General features: G+C 45.7%; 1 protein-coding gene across 5 annotated transcripts in view; it reads left to right on the top strand.

Moving 5' to 3' along the window:
* HERC2 (HECT and RLD domain containing E3 ubiquitin protein ligase 2) overlaps positions 1–16,469 on the top strand; it is a 272,108-nt gene extending 255,639 nt beyond the window's left edge. For all 5 annotated transcript variants that reach the window (XM_070497080.1, XM_014829918.3, XM_070497069.1 and 2 more), the window contains exons 84-93: positions 3,101–3,288; positions 3,799–3,996; positions 6,531–6,614; positions 10,559–10,700; positions 10,855–11,049; positions 11,724–11,836; positions 12,495–12,685; positions 13,648–13,753; positions 14,117–14,329; positions 15,450–16,469. In XM_070497080.1, the coding sequence (XP_070353181.1) occupies positions 3,101–3,288; positions 3,799–3,996; positions 6,531–6,614; positions 10,559–10,700; positions 10,855–11,049; positions 11,724–11,836; positions 12,495–12,685; positions 13,648–13,753; positions 14,117–14,329; positions 15,450–15,722 (1,703 nt within the window). In that variant the 3' untranslated portion in view covers positions 15,723–16,469. The remainder of the gene's footprint in view (positions 1–3,100; positions 3,289–3,798; positions 3,997–6,530; positions 6,615–10,558; positions 10,701–10,854; positions 11,050–11,723; positions 11,837–12,494; positions 12,686–13,647; positions 13,754–14,116; positions 14,330–15,449) is intronic.
* The last annotated feature ends 2,820 nt before the right edge of the window (positions 16,470–19,289 follow it).

Here is a 19,289-nt window from a genome sequence, read left to right as displayed (position 1 = left end):
CTCTGAGTATAATATGTGCTGAGTCCTGGGAGTTCTCCTAGTCAGTCATCAAATCTGAGGGTGATCTAATGGATCCCAATCCAATGGCAAAAGTGACTTTACAGATGGAATTAAGGTTGCGAATCAGCTGACTTTGCCATATGGAAATTATTCTGGATTATTGGGTGGGCCTAGTATAATCAAATAGACCCCTTCGAAGCAGAAAAGGAGGCAGAAGATCAGTGAGAGAGAGATGTGATGGGAGAAGAGGAAGGAGAGATTTTCAAAGTGTGGAGGGTCTTGACCTGCCATTGCTGGCTTTGAGCTAGAGGGAAGGGGCCAAGGAGTGTGGGTGCCCTCTGGAAGCTGGGGATAGCTGTCAGCTGACAGCCAGCAAGTAAACAGAATCTCAGTCTTGCGAAGAACTGAATTCTGCCAATGGCCTGAATGAGCAAGGAAACAGGTTCTCCCCTTGGGCCTCCAGAAAGGGATGCAGCTTGCTGACGTCTTGATTTTAGCTTAGTGAGACTCATGCTGGACTTCTGACATAGAGAAGTATGTAATAATAAATATATAAGTAATAATATAAGTATATATATTATATACTTATATATATATAAGTATATAAGTATAAGTAAGTAATAAATATATAGTGTTTAAACCAGTGAGGTTGTGGATGGTCTGTTATGGCAGTAATAGAAAACAATTGCACCACCTTTCATTGAAACAGTTCCCCCAGTTGTGTTCTGTTTTAAAACCTTTGGTGAATTACATAAACATATACTCTTTAATTATTTCATTGATGGAAGAGTTTCATATGTGAATAAGCAATTTTTATGGTCTGTGGTAGGACTGACATTGTAGTTGTTGATCAGGAACGTACAACACACTTTTTATTTGCTTTATTTTAATTCTTTAAATTTTGAAGCAAATCACACCTTTAAAGAACAGTTGGAAGTACAGCACAAAGAACTATTTTTTGATCTATGTGAGAGTTAGGTGCTGCTCTGATGCCCCATCACCCTGAACGTTTGAGTGTATGTTTCCTACTAGCGGGGAAACTGCTCCACAACAGTTGGAAGTTCACAGCGTAGTTACTTGTGCTCATCTTCACGCCCATACATGTCACAACGCAGGTTGCATTTAGCTGTTATGTCCTTGTCTCCTCTATTTGAGACGGTCCTCAATCATCCCTAGACATCATTCTCTGATACTTCTTCAGTCTTCTTGGGAATTTTGGACCTGGACACTTCTGAAGATTACAGACTGGTTATTTTGTAGAACATCCATCAATTTGAGTTTGTCTGTTTCCTCAGTAGATTCAAGTTGTGTGTCTTTGATCTTAATTCATGCTGCATTCTTAATTCATTCTTCATTCATCAGGTGACATGCAGTTTTGCTCTCTCCTATCGTTAATGATGTTGACTTCACTCACTTGATTAAGGTGGTGTCTGCCAGGCTTCTCCATTGTGAATGTCATTTGTAACTAATAAGTACTCCGCATGGTATTTGAAACTACTTAAATATCCCTTTTCTCGTTGAATATTTTATTTATTCTCATCAAACATTTAATATTCATTTTCTGTTTACATCTGTGTGGGACTCATGATTTCCTCATTTATTCAATGAGTTAGATATAATCTGTTACTATTACTTATTTTGATGCTCAGATTGTGTCCTGTTTGGCTAGTTGCATCTCCTGACATGTCCCCATCATTCACTGAGTACTTCCTTACTTTCTGGCACAATAAGACATTTCGTCCTCATCTTGACTCTCCATGTCCCAAGCCTAGATTTGACCATTTCCCCAAGAAGCCCTGCTGTCTTTAGAAGTGAATGGTATTTGGAAGACAAGATTTGGTTGATAGGTGTGCTCATTGATACTGGAATGTCACTGCTCCCAGCCCTTCTCAGTGGATAGAGCCAGTGAACATATATGTAAATAACATACAAGTAGACATCTATGTTTATTTCTGTATCTATAGATATATATTGAATACCACACACTCACACCATTACCCTAAGCTCCAGTCTGTGCCACAGGGTTCATTTCACTTTTGTCTCTTTTCACACTTGTAACTCTCTCTTTTGATGAGAAACCTGGATCCCATTATCCCTAATGTTGTGATTCCATCTCTCTTCGTGTATGTGACCCAGGGTCCCATCATTGCCTTTGCCCTCTCCTTGCATGGATCCTCATCCCACTTGGGCTGTGACTGCCCACTCTGGGCCACCCCCCCATACCAGGCCACCCCACGTGGAAGTCTTTGTCACTCATAGACTCTGATTCCCTCTGCCTGACTGGTCTCTGCAGAGAGGCTCTCCTCTCCTTGCTCATGCTCTGACACCCACCCAGTGGCTTTAGGACTGAACTGTGGAGAGTGGGACAGGGCAGGAGACAAGGACACTGCCCTTGATCAGGCAGGCGCACACTTTACAGAGTGGTACTTACGGCTGCATGGCACCCAAGGAGTCTGCAGATTTGGCAAAGCTAATGACTTCTCCAGAGAATTAGCCTCATTTCTATTCTAGTCACCGAGTGACCTTACCCTTAGAATAGTTTCATGGTAGTGTTTGATGGTTGGTATCTATCATGGTACACAGAAAAAGATGTTTCTCATCTCAGTGATTTCATCTCAGTGATGAATGTCATGTTTAGGATATGAATAAGTATAGGAAAAACTACATGTTCCTTAAAAAACATGGATTTTATTTAGTTAAAAACAGACTTTTTCTCTTCTATTTAACATGCCAAATCAATTTGTGTTGGTAAGGATATTACCATCTGTTTTAATGTTATTTGTTCTTATTAAGAACTGCTGCAGTTCCATACTCGTCCTGTGAACAAACACTGTTGGATTTTTAAGACCAGAGTCTTGTGCCTCTTGCTAAAAAAGACGTGTTGGCCCCCAGGGGCAGTCAGGAATCCCAGGAAGTGGGCTGCCTCTTTCAAAGCTGTGATCAGAGACATCTGGGTCATACATGAGGTTAACATCTACACAGTTGACTGCCAACAGCCAGTTGAAGGGCAGCCATGATTGTTTGTATCGGGAAGACGTTAGTGGTTGTTTATTCATTGGCCCTAGTATACCTATTCTTGTTCTAAATTCACTTTGTTTAGGTGAAGTTTATACGTGGGGTGACAATGATGAGGGACAACTGGGAGATGGAACAACAAATGCCATCCAGAGGCCCCGGTTGGTACCTGCCCTTCAGGGTAAGAAGGTCAACCGTGTGGCCTGTGGCTCAGCACACACTCTTGCTTGGTCAACCAGCAAGCCTGCCAGCGCTGGGAAGCTCCCTACACAGGTGGGTACTGGTTGGGCCAAGTGGGCTAGGAGGCGTGCAAGTAGCGACAAAGTCATTATGTATTGAATTATGTGTGCACAACCACACAACACTTCATTCTTCCATTAATATTTACAGAGGTGTTCTGTTGAAAATAATTCAGGTTCATAATGTTAAAGATGATACTTTTAAGAACCTTAATATTCACACCAACCAACATTCTATATACATCAATATGTCACCTTCAATTGAAATCTTGTATAAACTATACAAAACCATTCTGATAGTATAGGCTTAGTAAATATATTTCTATGGACTAATATTTTTAGCATTCTCCTTAGTTTATATTACTTGACTCAAGCAAACTGGCCAGAGTATCATTCTAACAACAAAGAGATTTTTCAAACCAAACTCAGAGCTCATAATGCTTCTCTGTTTTTGAAAAAAATATTTTCAGAATTCATCTACAAAACTGTGGCTTATCTGTACATTTGATAACTAAGTTGACTTAATGCAGTTTCAATGTTTCAGGTCCCCATGGAGTACAATCATTTGCAGGAAATCCCCATAATAGCACTGCGGAACCGGCTGCTGCTGCTGCATCACATCTCAGAGCTCTTCTGCCCCTGCATCCCCATGTTCGACCTTGAAGGCTCTCTCGATGAAACTGGACTCGGGCCCTCTGTGGGGTTTGACACGCTACGGGGAATTCTGATATCCCAGGGAAAGGTATACTTGTAGCAGTCTTTGCGGTAGTTGAAACCAGTATCTTCAGTAAATTTTAATCCAACAAAAATTCCTAAACTGAGAATGTATGGAATACAACTCATTCAGTGAGTGTTCATTGGGTGCCTGCTATGTGCCAGGCTGTGTTCTGGATGCTAAGGATGCAGCAATGACCAACAGACAAAAATCCTCTCTTTTGGAGCTTATATTAACAATCAGAGTGTGGTGCTGCATTTCCTGTTGTAATCTCTGCTTCCACCTCACCAAAAGGATGGGGAGGGTTGCAAAATGAAGCCTCCTTTCTTGCAGTGCTTTCTGCTTGCCTGGCCTTGAGGCTTATGGCAAATCACCACTGGCAGCAGGAAGGAAAAATAATGAATAATTTCTTCCCCAGGGATGTCCAGCAGAGGATGCCAGAAGTTACAGATGGCTTAGATAGAAATTCTGCTCCAGGATATGTGGAGATTCCTAGTCGAAGGATAATTTAACAGTCTGTGAATAGAATCATGAATGAGGACATCAGAAAGTCACCAGACAGATTTTGACCCATTGACATTTATAATAATTTGAGTTTTATAATAATTTGAGTTTTCCAGAAGTGGAATGACTGATTCAGGATTTGGGGGTTTCCCCTTACTGGAAGTCATCAAGTTTCTGTCAAGCAACTTGACAGGATGTTCCAGAAGAGGCTCGGTCATTGTATGATAGGGGGAATATTTGTGTCAGGAAAAAAGGCATAGAGGTCAGATTGAGGAATCTTAATTCTGAAGAGTGTGATTCTATGACATATTTTGTTATTCAAGATTATGGTCTGTTCTTAATGATAATAAATTTAGATGTTTTGGAGTCCTGTCCAAACAGATTTCTTTTAGGATTGGCTTTGTTTCCACCTAGCTGAAGAAGACTAGTATACACGTTTTATTTTCGTGTGTGGTTAGAGACACTGGGACAGTGATAAGGATTGTGGTGATGGTTAGATCTCTCTGGTGATGGGGAGTAGGAAAAAATTGTGGGCAGGTAAAATTGATATGAAACTTCAACCATTTTTCAATAATAAAAAGTAGCAAATTTGACTACTTCCATCATTTTTTTGGTCCTTTAGAGTGGAGGTGATAATAGGCAGTGAAGGAAAAAAAGCCCTTCCTTGTAAGGAGAAAGCAAAGTGAAAGGCAGGATGAGTCCCACACAAACTTTGTGAGTGTCCTGCAGGCTGTGAGCACAGGAGCGGGGCATCAGGAGTGCTGAGGGAGTCCAGAGGCACCTTCAGCAGCAGGGAATGTGTAGCCAGCGTCTCTTCCAGTCTTGGGTGGGAAAGGATCACCTCTGCTGGAAAGTTTGGGGAGGGGGTTTTGTTGGTGACTCCGGAGAATTATTACCAGGATGTGCTTCAGAGCACAGAAGTGATAGAGCACCTAAGGAGGAGAGGGGAATGCATGCTCCCATGGAAGAGGAGCTGCCCTCGGCTGTGGGCTGAGCAGTCTGGAAAGCAGAAGTCAGGCACAGTAGAAGGCAGAATTAGCCAGTAGGTGTACAGGGGTGCGTGTTGATGGGTGCATCTCTGCGGGCCCCTGCATGTGATGGGTGCAGCTCTGTGACACCCTCACTTGTTCTTCTTCTACCTCTGGGGCCACGTCCTCAGGCTGCCTAGGCCCTCACCTTCCAGCCTTTAGAGTTTGGAGTTCTTGGGCTCTGACTTGAGAGATGGGCCCAGACTCTGCTGTGGGTCCCTTGTGCCCCTCCAACCACCCTTTCACCAAGAGAAGGCATCCTTGTCCACTTGGCAGAGACCCGAGACTCCCACTGATTCCACCTCCTTTGAGTGTCTCTTGAGTTTACTTCCCTCTTTTTGTCCTCAGACCTGTATAACAACATGCTCCCTGTGCCCAGGTCCGTACCAGCACAACGGGCCTGCTTCTCCCTGAGTGATGTTGGGCCCACTCCCTTTCCTCACTATCTTCACCCTGGGTATTTCAGGTTTCTGTCAGTGCAGGGTGCCTACGTGTTCCCCCCCCATCGGTCCCCCCATCCCCATCCCAAGCCTGGCCCGCTCCCCGACTCTGCTGCTGCTTTGTGGTTGGTGTCTCTGTCAGGACAGTGACACCGAGGCATAGTTAGTGTTTAACATCTGTCTTGCCACTAGTGGCCTTGTGGTTTGGCTGGGAAACCTTGGTATTGTAGTTGACCCACAGAGCCAGCCCGAGAAATGAGTCAGAACAGGTGCTCACCAGGTCCTGGCCCTCCCTCCTCTTTGCCCAGCGCAGGCTGCGCTCCTCCTGCCTCCAGCTGTCAGGCCAAGCGCACTACCAAACACTTGCCCTGCCAACTGGCTGAGTACCCCTGGGTGGGTTTGCACACTGATGCCAGGCTGCTCCCCTAAGACTATCGCACCACTTGAAAATTAGAGTTTGTAGTTATGTGTTCTTAAGAAAATATGACTTTTAGGAATAGAAGATTTAAAATAAACTTATGACATGATTTATCTGTGGGTACTACTTTCTATATCTGATTCTAAATTTTGTCTGTCTGTCATGTTTTAGGAGGCAGCTTTCCGAAAAGTAGTACAAGCCACTATGGTGCGAGATCGCCAGCATGGACCCGTGGTAGAGTTAAACCGAATCCAGGTAATAAGTGGAGGTGGTTCTCTGTTCTTAGATATCATGTTTGCATGGTTGCAAGTCTCGTCCCTGCAGTGGGATAAGAATGCTCATTGCAGACTTCACCTGTCCCATGCTTTAGAGAGCAAGGCGCCACCTGTGCATGATGGCTTGTGGCACTGAGGCCTCCAGGTGGGTATATGAATTGTTTTCTTTAAACAGAAGTAAGGAAGTCTTATTTCAGATAACCTAGAAGCACAAATACAGATGAGCAAAAAGGAAAAAGTAAAAATGACCCATATTTCCACCACATAGTGGTAACTACTGCAGACATTTGAGGATATGTGTGTGTGTTATAACCTGAACTGGATGACTCTCTTGTGACTTGCTGCTTTTCCCCCTTAATGCATTGTAAGTGCCTCTCTGTTCCCTGTAGTGGGGCTGTAGGATTTTTTGTGCTTACCAGTGCCCCCTGTTCTCCTGGTTTTCTCTGTCAGATTCCTCTGCTGGGGCTGGAAGTCCATGCCCGCTTTTCTGGGATGCAGCAGGGCTGCTTGGCGTAGTTCTGATGATGACTGTGCCTTCACTTGCCCCCTTGGGTTAGGTTCTGAGCAGCAGGGCAGGTCAGAGGCCCTTGATGTATTGAATTGTAGGTGGTGACAGTCCCTGTTCCCACCAGTGTCACACCTTCTCCAGCTCTGGTAGCTTACTTTGCTAGTTTAATAGTCTACAATCACTAATACTGTCTCATGATAGTAATCAAAGAAAGACCACCTCTGAATTTATACTGCTGCCAAATGTATATAAGCTTACAGTTAAACAAATTAATTAAAAATCAGAGGAACCCTGGCACTTACATTGTGCAGCACTTGACATTTAGCGTGCAAGTGAAATTGGCCCCACCTCTTGGAACAGAAACAGCACCAAGAAGAACAAATTCTTTGTTTCCGTACCTTTGTATTAACACATGATTTTTACCCTGATGTTGGTTACATGACTCAAAGTTTTTCCAGAGTTGTACTTGGGGGCATTTTGAATTAAGACATCAAACTCTTGTCGTTTATTGGAGAACACATGTGACCAAGCTGATGGAAGTGGTTCCCTTCACTGACGTCAGAGTGGTTAATGCCAAACTGGAGGTCAGTCAGCCCCTTCCATAAACAAATGGGATGTTTAATTAGGTTCATAAGTAAGCTTTTATTTCCCCACCTTGGAGGATCATTTTGGTTTGCTCTGCATTGAGTCTTAAATACTAAAGTTTATGAGTGAGGAAAGCTGATGGCTACAGATCATCTAATGCAGATGGTTGGGTGTTCCTGGATCATATGCCTTCCCCAGCCATGTGCAGGCACCTCATCAGGGCCAGCTCCCCAAAAGTTCAAGTCTGGGGGCTTTGGGCATTGGTGAGCCGTGATAACGTCATGACCTGGAACCACTCAAGGCCTGTTGTTTCTTTCTCTTGTCTCTGATTTCTCCGTTGCCATGTGCTGGGTGCTTCCTTCCTTCTCGTCTTTGCATCCCCAGCATAGGGCATCATGTTATGAAAGTGTTCAGGACATGTTTGAAAGAACAGAATAAGTAGAGGACAAACAGATTTACATTAGGCATTTTTTTAAAGGCAGATAACAACTTTCAAGGTGGCATGTGATGCACATTGATGTCTGGAGGGGCTGCTACATTATACCCGGCAGCCTTCAGGTACCAGAGAGCCAGGTCCCTTCATTCAGGGTTTCATACCCCTCTCCTGAAGCTAGGAAGATCTTCCACAAAGATGGAAATAGAATTGTTTTTCTGGCTAAAAACAGAGCACAGAGCGGGGTTTAGGCATTCTGTGCGTCCAAGTTGAAGGCAGATACCAACAGTGATCCAGAAAGCAGTATAGGTACCTCTTCCCTGCCCCATCCTATGGCTGCAGGATGCCTGGCCTCAGCCTTCTCCTGGGGGAATATTCTCCTGCTGTCTATGGATAGTGTTCTGGAGACACCAAAACATAGGCCATGTTCCTGGAGAGGTTTTCTTTTTTGTTTGAATTTGCTTTGGTTTTGTAACAGAATCTGAAATCAGTGTACATAAAAAATTTTAAGTTTATTACAGAATTAATGCATGCTCATTTCTGAAAATCCAGATTGAAGACAATTTAAAAAATTACTTGTATTCCTACTGCCCAAAGGTAACCACCATCAGCACATTGGCACCTGTCCTTGCAGTGTCATAGCTTTATTCACATAGCCATGTACCTTCATAGAAGCTGGAAGCATCAGTCTCTGTTAGCTGGCTTTTGTAAATGGAGGTGATGTTACCTTCATTCAGAGTGGGAAGCAGGTCTGTGTCTTATCCCTCACATATAGACACATCCTTCTTTCTATAGCACAGTTTCCTCTAGGGTATCAGGTGCCTTAAAGAACTGCTGTGAGATTTAAATGAAATCACATTTGTGAATATATAGCTGAATCTGTGGCACACAGAAAAATTCATTGCACAGGAAACTATTATTGTCACTATTCTTGTCACTGTTCTTATATTTTTAGTCTTGAGTATAGTAATTTGTGCAGTAAGAGAATTAGCTGTTTAAACTCAGCCTAGAACTCACTAAGAAATTAAGGATGGTGAGAGTTTAGCCTGAAGGAGTCAACATGAAAGTTCATTCTCCAGGCCAGCCCTGTGGTGTAGTGGTTAAGTTTGGCATGCTCAGCTTCGGCACTCAGGTTCGCCAGTTTGGATCCTACACCACTCATCAGCCATGCTGTGGCAGTGACCCACAGACAAAATGGAGGAAGATTGGCACAGGTGTTAGCTCAGGGCAAATCTTCCTCAGCAACAAAAAGAACATTCTCATGATCATTTTTTCTGTAACTTCTCTTTTTGTCATCGTTTCAGACTGAGCTTCCCAGGTGATTCTGATGCACAGCCTAGGCTGAAAAGCTGTAGGGTTACTGAGTCCACACTGAGTGAGGGCCTTGAGCACCCTTGGTCTGATCTGTTCAGAAATCCCAGGTTAGGTTGAAAAACAGAGGTAGGAAAAGTGATCATACTTGGGGGAGAAGCAGTGATCTTGAGGGTTGGAGTAGGAGCCACGCAGGTGAGTGAGGGAGGGAAGGTTCTGTTCTGGCCAAGATAGTGCATCCAGGTTTGGTCTCAGAGCCATTTGGGATGAATCTCCAAGTGCTGATAGTCAGCTAGGAGGGCCGCTTTTGGAGTTCCTGGCATCTCATTCATGGAGGCCATGGTGATGCGGTGAAGTGGTTGGCGGTGGTTAAGGTTATAAATTGTGAAGATGAACCAGGTTGCAGTTACCACACAGCTGATCATGGCTATTGCTGTGGTCTGTGATTTCTCGAGGGTGGGTTTGTTTAGACACCGCCAATCCTGAGGGGTGCTGTGCTGTCACTGGCAACCTGCCAGACCTGTGCAGGTGAGCCAGGGCCTGGCCTCTTATGTTTAGAGCTTCCATCAGCAAAGCCGTCCAGTTGGTATCCTGTGTGTAAGGCCCAAGTGGGTGAACATGTGGCATCAAGTGAGGGGAAAGGAGATGGAGGTGGGTCTTTGAGGTTCTCACAGGGTTTGGCTGCAGGAGGTGAGGAACGTGAGTTAATCCTGGAGGAGATGTCGTGGTGGAGGAAGAGGTGTGCATAGTCTGGAACCTGTCACCCTTGCACAGGCATGTCCCATGGGTCATTTTTGCTTTTTTTGCTGGGGGCTCACGGAGGGACCAGGTTGTAGGGGTGACACCACATGGCTAAGTGCTGCTTGCTGTCTGTGGGCTGCACTCATAACAGCTCTCCAGGTCCTGCAACAATGTGCTGGTTGGACTCTCACCTGGTGACCAGGAGGGGAAGTCAAGGGGAATAGAGGGGCTAGCTGCCACAGGCTTGGTGTTGGTGTAGGCATCCCAGGCTGGTCACATGCTGGAGATGGCCACTGTGTGCTTTTGCTGTGGTAGCTGTTTCAGCTTTATGTCTTCTCCTCTCCAGGTCAAACGTTCGAGGAGTAAAGGAGGCCTGGCGGGCCCTGACGGGACCAAGTCTGTCTTTGGGCAGATGTGTGCAAAGATGAGCTCCTTCAGTCCTGATAGTCTTCTCCTCCCTCACCGTGTCTGGAAAGTCAAGTTTGTCGGTGAGAGCTGTGTGTACACTGAAGGGCCTGTGGTCTGAGGGTCCTGGGCAGTGGTGCAATGAGCAGTGCAGGGAGAGCTGGGTAGCCCATCCGGTGGCCTCCCACGGGGCTGTGTTGGGGTGACTGTGAGTTGCTGACTCTCCTTTCCCTCAAGGTGAATCTGTGGATGACTGTGGTGGTGGCTACAGCGAGTCCATAGCTGAGATCTGTGAAGAGCTGCAGAATGGACTCACCCCCCTTCTGATTGTGACACCCAACGGGAGGGACGAGTCGGGGGCCAACCGTGACTGCTACCTGTTCAGCCCGGCTGCTAGGGCGCCTGTGCACACCAACATGTTCCGCTTCCTCGGTGGGCCTTCTTGCATGGGCATGATGCTGTGGTTATGCGGCTGTGTGCATCCTCAGTTAGCTTAATGCCTACTCTGTCTTACGAGTGGTGGTAGATATTTTGAATATCTGCTTTTAGCTTTTGCAGTGTGTAGCTGCAGGGATGAGCACAGCTGGACTGTCAGCAGCTGTGTGCCAAGGACTGAAAGGTGCTTCAGCACTCAGGGGCTCTGAAAACTGTGTTTCTCCCTCTTAAATGTATCTGAAACTTGGGATCAGACCTGATGGAGTTTTGGTATTTGGCCATTCCCTCCCTCTTATTTCATTAAAGGTCTGTGCCATGCACTCCCGGCACTGCCTGCACATCTCCAGGCACAGTGCCACCTTCCTTGAGGAGCTCCAGCTGTTTGCTTTGCCATCAAAGGAATGAAGATTGGCCTCTGTGTGTCTTACCACCTGTTGGTGGAAAGAGTAGAATAGTTAGAAACTTGGCCCATAGCAACAAAAAGAAACAATGAACTTAAAATAGGACAGATGTGTTAAGGATGGACCTAAGTATCCATGAATTTGGGTACTGTTGGTTTAGAAGGCACTTAGGCCCCAGTGTAGAGCTAGTCTCCACTGTGTTGTTGAATGAAGTAGATGTTCTGTCATCAGTTTCAAGTATCTCCTGTCACTTGTGCCTTGAATGAGCAGGTGTGTTACTGGGCATTGCCATCCGGACTGGGAGTCCCCTGAGCCTCAACCTGGCTGAGCCTGTCTGGAAGCAGCTGGCTGGGATGAACCTTACAATCGCAGACCTCAGTGAGGTAACCGCAGGAGGGAAGGGATGGGGAAATGTGACATCCTGTGTGCCAGATGCAGAGCACAGTAGGGGTCCCGTGGGGTCTAGTTAAGAGGCACAGTCTGTCCCGAGGTCCTGCCTCACATGGGTGATCAGGCTGCTGGCCACAGACCACATTCCAGTAGCAAAGAAGGCATGTGGATATGAGGCCAGTTTGCTTCTAAAGCTTGATAGATCATCTGTTTTGTGTTGCTTGCAACTTGCACAGTCTTCTCAGATAAGAAAGCTCACCATTTTTCCTGTGGAGGTGCTGAACTTGCAGGCAGCTGGGCTGAGGCTCAGGCTCCTGGGGACGGTGAGACCTGGGTGGCCACCGTTAGCGCCCTCCCTGTGGCCGCTCTTCCCTAAGTGCTGTGACTGCAGGGCAGGATCTGTCTGTGACCAGTGGCTCTTGCTTTCAGTGGTTAATTTTAAGGACTTCTTGAATTACAGTTCCTTCCTTTCCTGAAGTACTTCCTCATTGCTGCTCTTTTATTTCCCAGCATGTGCAGCGCACTCACAGCCTTGCAGTACACCCAAGGCAGACCTAGGCCCCTCACCTAAGTGACCAGGGTGTGAGCTGAGGCCTGGGTTGCAGGAACAGACCTGACTAAACACATGGACTCCCTTTTCCCCCTTGGAAGGTTGATAAAGATTTTATCCCTGGGCTCATGTACATCCGTGACAACGAAGCCACCTCAGAAGAGTTTGAAGCCATGAGCCTGCCCTTCACAGTGCCAAGTGCAAGCGGCCAGGACATCCAGCTGAGCTCCAAGTACACGCACATCACCCTGGACAACCGCACAGAGTATGTCCGGCTGGCGATAAACTATAGGTGGGTGGTCATCTGTCCTCCGTTGTTTTGACTCAATGAACAGCAAAAATAGCAGAAAATGCTTTGCTTGGATGGTTGCAGTTTTTTAGAAGTATCGTGTGTAGTAAAATGCTAATGGTCTTGGCTCCAACTAATGCTGATCTGTGGTCATCAAAACTTATTTTGTGATCAGGGTCAGAGTACTTGTTATTCTCACCTGAGATACCTGGCTCTGACTAGAATAGTGAGGTGAATAGAATTCTCCATTTGGGGGACAGTCCCAGCAGAGGTCACAGGGCCTATGTATGCCCCTCTGTGCTCTGTCACCTCTCCTGGGGCAGGGCTGTGTCTGGGCCATCTCCCTCCCCACTGCATGGCCCTCAGCCAGCATTCAGGTGCCATTGCTGCGTGGCAGGTCAGCACCACCACCCATAACTTCTGCTGCTCATCTCTGCCTCTGCCCAGTGTCCCAAGTCCACGTGGTATGGTCCTTGGGAGCCTCGTCCTCCAGAAGCACCTGGCTGGGTGTTGGGACAAAGCCACACATGTATAGTGGGCTTTGCTGGCTGGGCTCTGGTTGAAGGTGGTCCTGGCAGGCATCCTATGCTGTGCTGTCCCCTGTGTCTGTTTCTGCCTTGTGCCCCAACTCACCAGTCATGAGGGCCCTCAAGACAGCATCTGCTTCCAGAGAGTCCTTACTGTGGGTGTTGATGGGCCTGATTCTCTGAGTCTGCATGTCTCATTCTCGCTCATTCCTGGGAAGGAAGGAAATATGAAGAATTGTGTCTTGGAATGTGTAGAGATGCAGATAGTTTTTGAGATTATCTTCTATGTGCCAGTCAAGATGAACTCATTGTGAGAAGCTTTGTAATGCCGTGTCTATATAGCACCCACCTCGGTCATCTGTATGGTAAGGCTTGGTGTGAGCAGAACAAGATCTACCCCACCAAAGATAGAAATGCAAAGTGAGTTTTTTCTTTCAGACTCCATGAATTTGATGAGCAGGTGGCTGCCGTTCGGGAGGGGATGGCCCGAGTCGTGCCTGTCCCTCTTCTTTCTCTATTCACTGGATACGAACTGGAGACAATGGTATGCCAACCCCTGCAAGCCTCTGGCCTGGAACTGCTTTTTGCCTGAGGACCTATGAAATCAGTGCCACTAGTTAATCTCTCAGTTAAATCTTGGAAATCTGAGATATGCTTATATCTGTTGAATGAAATGAAAACATGCTTGGGAACCAAGTGTCCCCTGCCTCCCTCCCTCACAGCCCCTACCTCACACAAGGGTGGGCCACAGGGTTGAGGGCATGCAGGACCTGTCCTCCCACCTGTCTTCTCATGCCCCTTATACCCACTCTTCCCCAAACAGACCTTGGTAGAAAGAGTGATTGATTCTGTGCCACAGTGAAGAGTCTTAAGTGTCAGCCCACCCTGAAAGTGTGTCCCTCTGCAGGTGTGTGGCAGCCCAGATATCCCTCTGCATCTTTTGAAGTCAGTGGCAACATACAAAGGGATCGAGCCTTCTGCGTCCCTGATCCAGTGGTTCTGGGAGGTAATGGAGTCCTTCTCCAATACGGAGCGCTCCCTCTTCCTTCGCTTTGTGTGGGGCCGGACGAGGCTGCCCAGGACCATCGCTGACTTCCGTGGCAGAGACTTTGTCATCCAGGTGTGGCTCCTGCACGTCTTGTGGTGTCAGCTGAGGGGGCATGATCCTCGCACACAATCTTGCAGCAGATTGGAAAATGGGTCTCCTGTGTTATGTGGTTTTCCTTCTCCCTGGAAACAAAAATGAAAAACATCCAACTTCTTTGATTTGATAGCTCAAAATTTTATGACTACACGTTCTTGGGTACTGGTACCTACTTTTAAGAAATTTATCTGGCCACCACCAGAATATACTGCTCTTATGTCAGAATATTCTAGATTTTGAGCACACACATCATTTAAAGCATTTGTTTGATTCTCTGCTCAATTAGGTGAATCACTAAGTAAATGCTGCTTACTGAGAAAAATCAGAGTGAGAGCAAGAGTTTTGCTTTAAGTTCTAACTCTGTGGTCCAATGGTCAGAAACAGGCTGTGTCCTGCCAGCTCACTGAGGTGGAATGACCTGACCCCCTACTTCCCTCTCCTGAGACCCTCAGGTGTGATTTTCCTGGTAGCAATACAATGGTGGGGGTGGGAGGCTTCCTTGTTGGGGTGGAGTCTCCACTCTCCTCGCATGCTTGGAAGGGTGTAGGGATGGGCTCTTTCCCAAGTGCAGCCTGACCGTGTCTGTAGCCATGGTTATAAAGGTAGCCACCTCTCAGGGAGATCTTTGAAAGCACATGTAGTTTTTTTTGTCAAAAGGTAGGTAATCCCTAGTTTTTGTCAACGATTCTTGCTGGCTTCCTAGTGTCTTAATCTGTAGTGGTTGAAAGTGGGCTGATGGATTCAAGGAGAGCTTCCCCATGTGGGGAATGCTGAGCCAGGCCCTGTACCCATGGGGCTGGGGTCCCACCTGTGTTGACCGAGGCTGGATGGAGCCATCTGACCCTCTCCTCGCACTGATTTGTAAAAAGTAATTGTCACAGTAACCAATTGCTGTTTTTCACTACGAGTCCTAGGAATTAATAAGCTGCTTCTTTTTATTTCTAAAATTGGCTAGATGATATGTTTTCTATTTTACTATTCTTAGCCAAAAATGTGATGATTTTTGTGAGAGTCAAGAGTCTAATGAACAGAATGAAATAGATTTTCAGTGTTTCCTTTCCTTGTACGTAGTCTGTGATATATTTTGCATCAACAGGTATTGGATAAATACAACCCTCCTGACCACTTCCTTCCTGAATCCTACACCTGCTTCTTTTTGCTGAAGTTGCCCAGGTATTCCTGTAAGCAGGTGCTGGAGGAGAAACTGAAATATGCCATCCACTTTTGCAAATCGATAGACACAGATGACTATGCTCGAATAGCCCTCACGGGAGAGCCAGCCGCCGATGACAGCAGTGACGACTCAGAGAACGAAGATGTGGATTCATTTGCTTCAGACTCTACGCAGGATTATTTAACAGGACACTGAGATGGAGAAGTGCCATCCGTCACAAGACACCATGGGACTGAGCAGGGAGGAGAGCACTACAGCTTGGAGTGCGGGAGGTCTGGTGTGTCTGATGAGAGTACAGTCCTCTGGAAGTCTTGGGAGTGGGCAGAGAGACTGTGGCTGTTCGTGATTGGAATAATGAATGGAGTAATCATGGGGAATCAGCCTTGACTTGGGCACTATGTGGACACTGACAGTTATTTTTAAGACTTAAAAGGGTCTTCTCACCCATAATGCTGCATTACATGTAGGACTTCTCTGTTTACTAAAGTGTGTGAACATTTATATAAATACTGAACTGCAGCATCCCAAAAATGAATAAAAAGCCTTTTTACTTGTAGGTGCAATAGATTTTTTTTTTCCTTTCTAGTGTTGTGCATTGTCTTGATTGTACATTGGAAATACTGTGTAACAGTTAAATCATATTATAAGTATTTCAATTAATTTTACTCTGAATTTGTTTATTAAAGTTTTGAAGATTAAATCATCAACATTACTTGAATGCATCCAGAGTTTATTTAAACCAAAACAAAACAAAAAGGTCATTGGTCTCCCTCTTCCCCCAGTGCACATTGTAGCATATACAATATGTAACTTGAATTGAGGCCTTTCTGTGAGCAGTGTCATAACTTCTGTCATGGAAAGGGTACTGTATATAATGTTTGTGTCATGTATATGCCTACATTTTAATTCCCTATAAATAAAATATCTGTCACAAAATTATAAGCTGAACTTTCTTATCTGGTCAGACTGTGGATGTGCTACAACCCCAAATAAATGTCTTTGATATAGCATTAGTTAAAGCCATTCCAGTCTAGAGTTTTTTGGTTACAAACACCAAACTCACTCCAGTGACAAAGGAGTGGTTATTAGGAGAATGGAGAGGTTTGAGGGGAACCTTCAGGGTCCCTTCCCCTGTCCTCCATCCCCATCTGTCTGGGCAGTCTTCGTTCCTGTCCCACTGGCCTGGGATCAGGGTGGTGTTTCTGATCCAGTGAGCCATGGGGTAGGATTTGAGCTGCTTGTTCTAGGGTCGTGTGAATGGCAGGCTTTCTGCAAAGGGAAGGACTAAGAATAGGGTAGGAAAACTGGCTAACAGGTCTAGTGCCCTAGAACTTGAGGTAAACGGTACAGATGGGAAGCAAAAATTAGATATTTCATGTTGGGAGACTGTTTCTTTATTCAGGGATACAATGTTTCACATTGGAAGATCCAAAGAGAGTTTTTTCTGGGAATTTACCCATGACCAAATTGGTGAGTGCCTAGATTAGCCGTTTTTTCAACTTGGCTCAAAATTTCCATAAGCTGTGAGGTGTTTTACCCTCTTGTTGTCAGTCAGCTTTTGCTGCATAACAAACTACCCCCAAAGTCAGTGGCATAAAGAAGCAGCATTTCTTTCTCTCATGAGTTTGGGCTGGCTGGTCTTAGCTGAGTGGCTCTTGTCAACAGGTAAGGTAGGCTCTGCTTTGCACGCCTCTCTGACTACCCAGGGCAAGACAGCCAGTGAAAACAGGTGAGGTCCACTCTCAGAACTGCACTGTCGCCTCCACCCACGTTCTGCATGTGGCCCGCCCCAAAATCAGCGGGCTGGCAAATATATTCTGTTTCTGCAACAGTAGTTCTCAAAGTCGTCTTTGAAGACCCTTGGGGTTCCCAAATCCCTTTCACGGTGTCCATGAGGTCCTCCCTTTTCCAACTACCTATCTGCATGAGGCCAGATTTTCTTCATATCCTTCAGCCAAAACAATACATTGCGATATGTGGACTGCAGAAGCAGAAATGAGAATCCAGCTGTCTTCTCTTAATCCAGATAGTAAAGAGATTGATAGAATGTTAATGCCATTCTTCTCACTAAAGTTTTTTGTTTTGGAAAATAATTTTTCAAAAATAGTATGTTAATAAGTAATGGGTTTGTTGTTATTTTAAAGAGAATAAATATTTCAAAACTTTTCCATTTTATTTCCAATACATTAACTATTGATAGATTAACCCGGATAAAAATTATTGAGGATCCCAAAGAACTTTTAAGAGGGAAAAATGGTCTTGAGACTAAAATTGCCACTCCAGAAGGAGGACTCACAAAGTCACAACCAGAGGTGTGGCCCAGGGAGGTGCCAATGTGGGACAACTGTGCCTTCCACCACGCCAGCTTGTCTCTACTGTTTTTGCACTGTTCACAAGCAATTGCCTAAGACATACCTGTTATGAGGACTTTTTTTTTTTTTTAACTTCAGTAATACTGGAGGATTATCTATATCCTCTTATACTACTCCACTCATGCTCAAAAAAAAAGATAGGAGGGACTTTGATTTTCATAGTAACAGTTTCTTCATTTCTGCCCAAGACAAATCTCTAGGACAGTTATATGTCACCTTCAATTTAATTTTTTATTTTCATCCTATTTGTGAAGCCTAAAGTTATAGTTTATTTTGGCGGATTGAAATTTGTGCAGCAGAACCTATGGAAAGGCAAACTGGGAAAGACAGACTCATCCGTGCTAGGAATGGAATCACCACACTGATAAAGCCTCCTTGATTTTATTGGCAGGTTCCACCAACATTTTGAATCATGGGTTAATCCTGTCTGAGGAAATTAGATGGTGTGATGTATCATGTTTTTCTACCAGTAGTGGATGTGCACTAATAATATGTATGAAGCTGCAATCTGCTTACATTTACAAGAACTTCATATGGTGCTGGACACCAGTGTTCACCCTTAGAGTTCCTGACAAATTCTTCCTGGTATTCTCAACAGAGACAGTCCCCAATATGTCCCTCCAGGTCTTATAGCCTCCCGTCCCCCAGTGCTTGGTCAAGGGGTGGCTGGCCTTTCCTACTCCTCCCTGCATGCTCTCCCACAGCCACGAGGCTGTCACTTTGCGGTTTATCCATTGGTACACTCTGTCCTGAGCCCAAGGGCAAGCTCCAGTCCCGGGTCGGTGTCCTCTGCACGTTCCCCACTGGGACCAGGCGAGTGTGGAGCAGTGCAGGTGGATGCCGAGTGGGCGACCACTGCTTCACTCTTGATGTGGGACCTCAGAAGTGGCCACTAGGTCTGTGTTGTCACTGGACACTTGGCCCAAGTATGGCAGGTGCGCTTCTGGAAAACGTATCTCATCATCTACAAATGGCACCTGCCCCAGCGGCTGTTGGAGCAGGAGAGCGTGTGGAAGCTGTATATGGCAGACGGGATCAACTATGAATAGTACTGCAGGTGGTTCATTTTCATCAGCATGGAATACTGCCTGGCTTGACGGTGACCACTGGCTTCTGAGATTGTTAAGTAGAAACCTCAGGGCTAACTAGAAATCTGGGGACACCAGAGAGAGCTTCCTAAGTCCATGCACGTGTGAACTGTCTTAACTTGCAAAACCAGCCAATCTTTCATTTGGGGGCAGTTGAAGAGAAGGCAGAAGTCTGAGGTATGACGTTCCTTTGGAAACGTCATGGTTCATTGTGAAATCCGCTTTGAGTTGCTCTGAATTAAGTTTGCGGTGCAGACCGGCTCTTGGAGCCCCAGAGCGGCTCCGGGGGCCCGGGCTTTCAC

This window comes from Equus asinus, chromosome 2 (genome assembly GCF_041296235.1).
Source record: "Equus asinus isolate D_3611 breed Donkey chromosome 2, EquAss-T2T_v2, whole genome shotgun sequence".
Taxonomy (NCBI): domain Eukaryota; kingdom Metazoa; phylum Chordata; class Mammalia; order Perissodactyla; family Equidae; genus Equus; species Equus asinus.
Note: the sequence above shows the minus strand (reverse complement) of the source record. Positions and strands in the feature narration are given on the sequence as shown.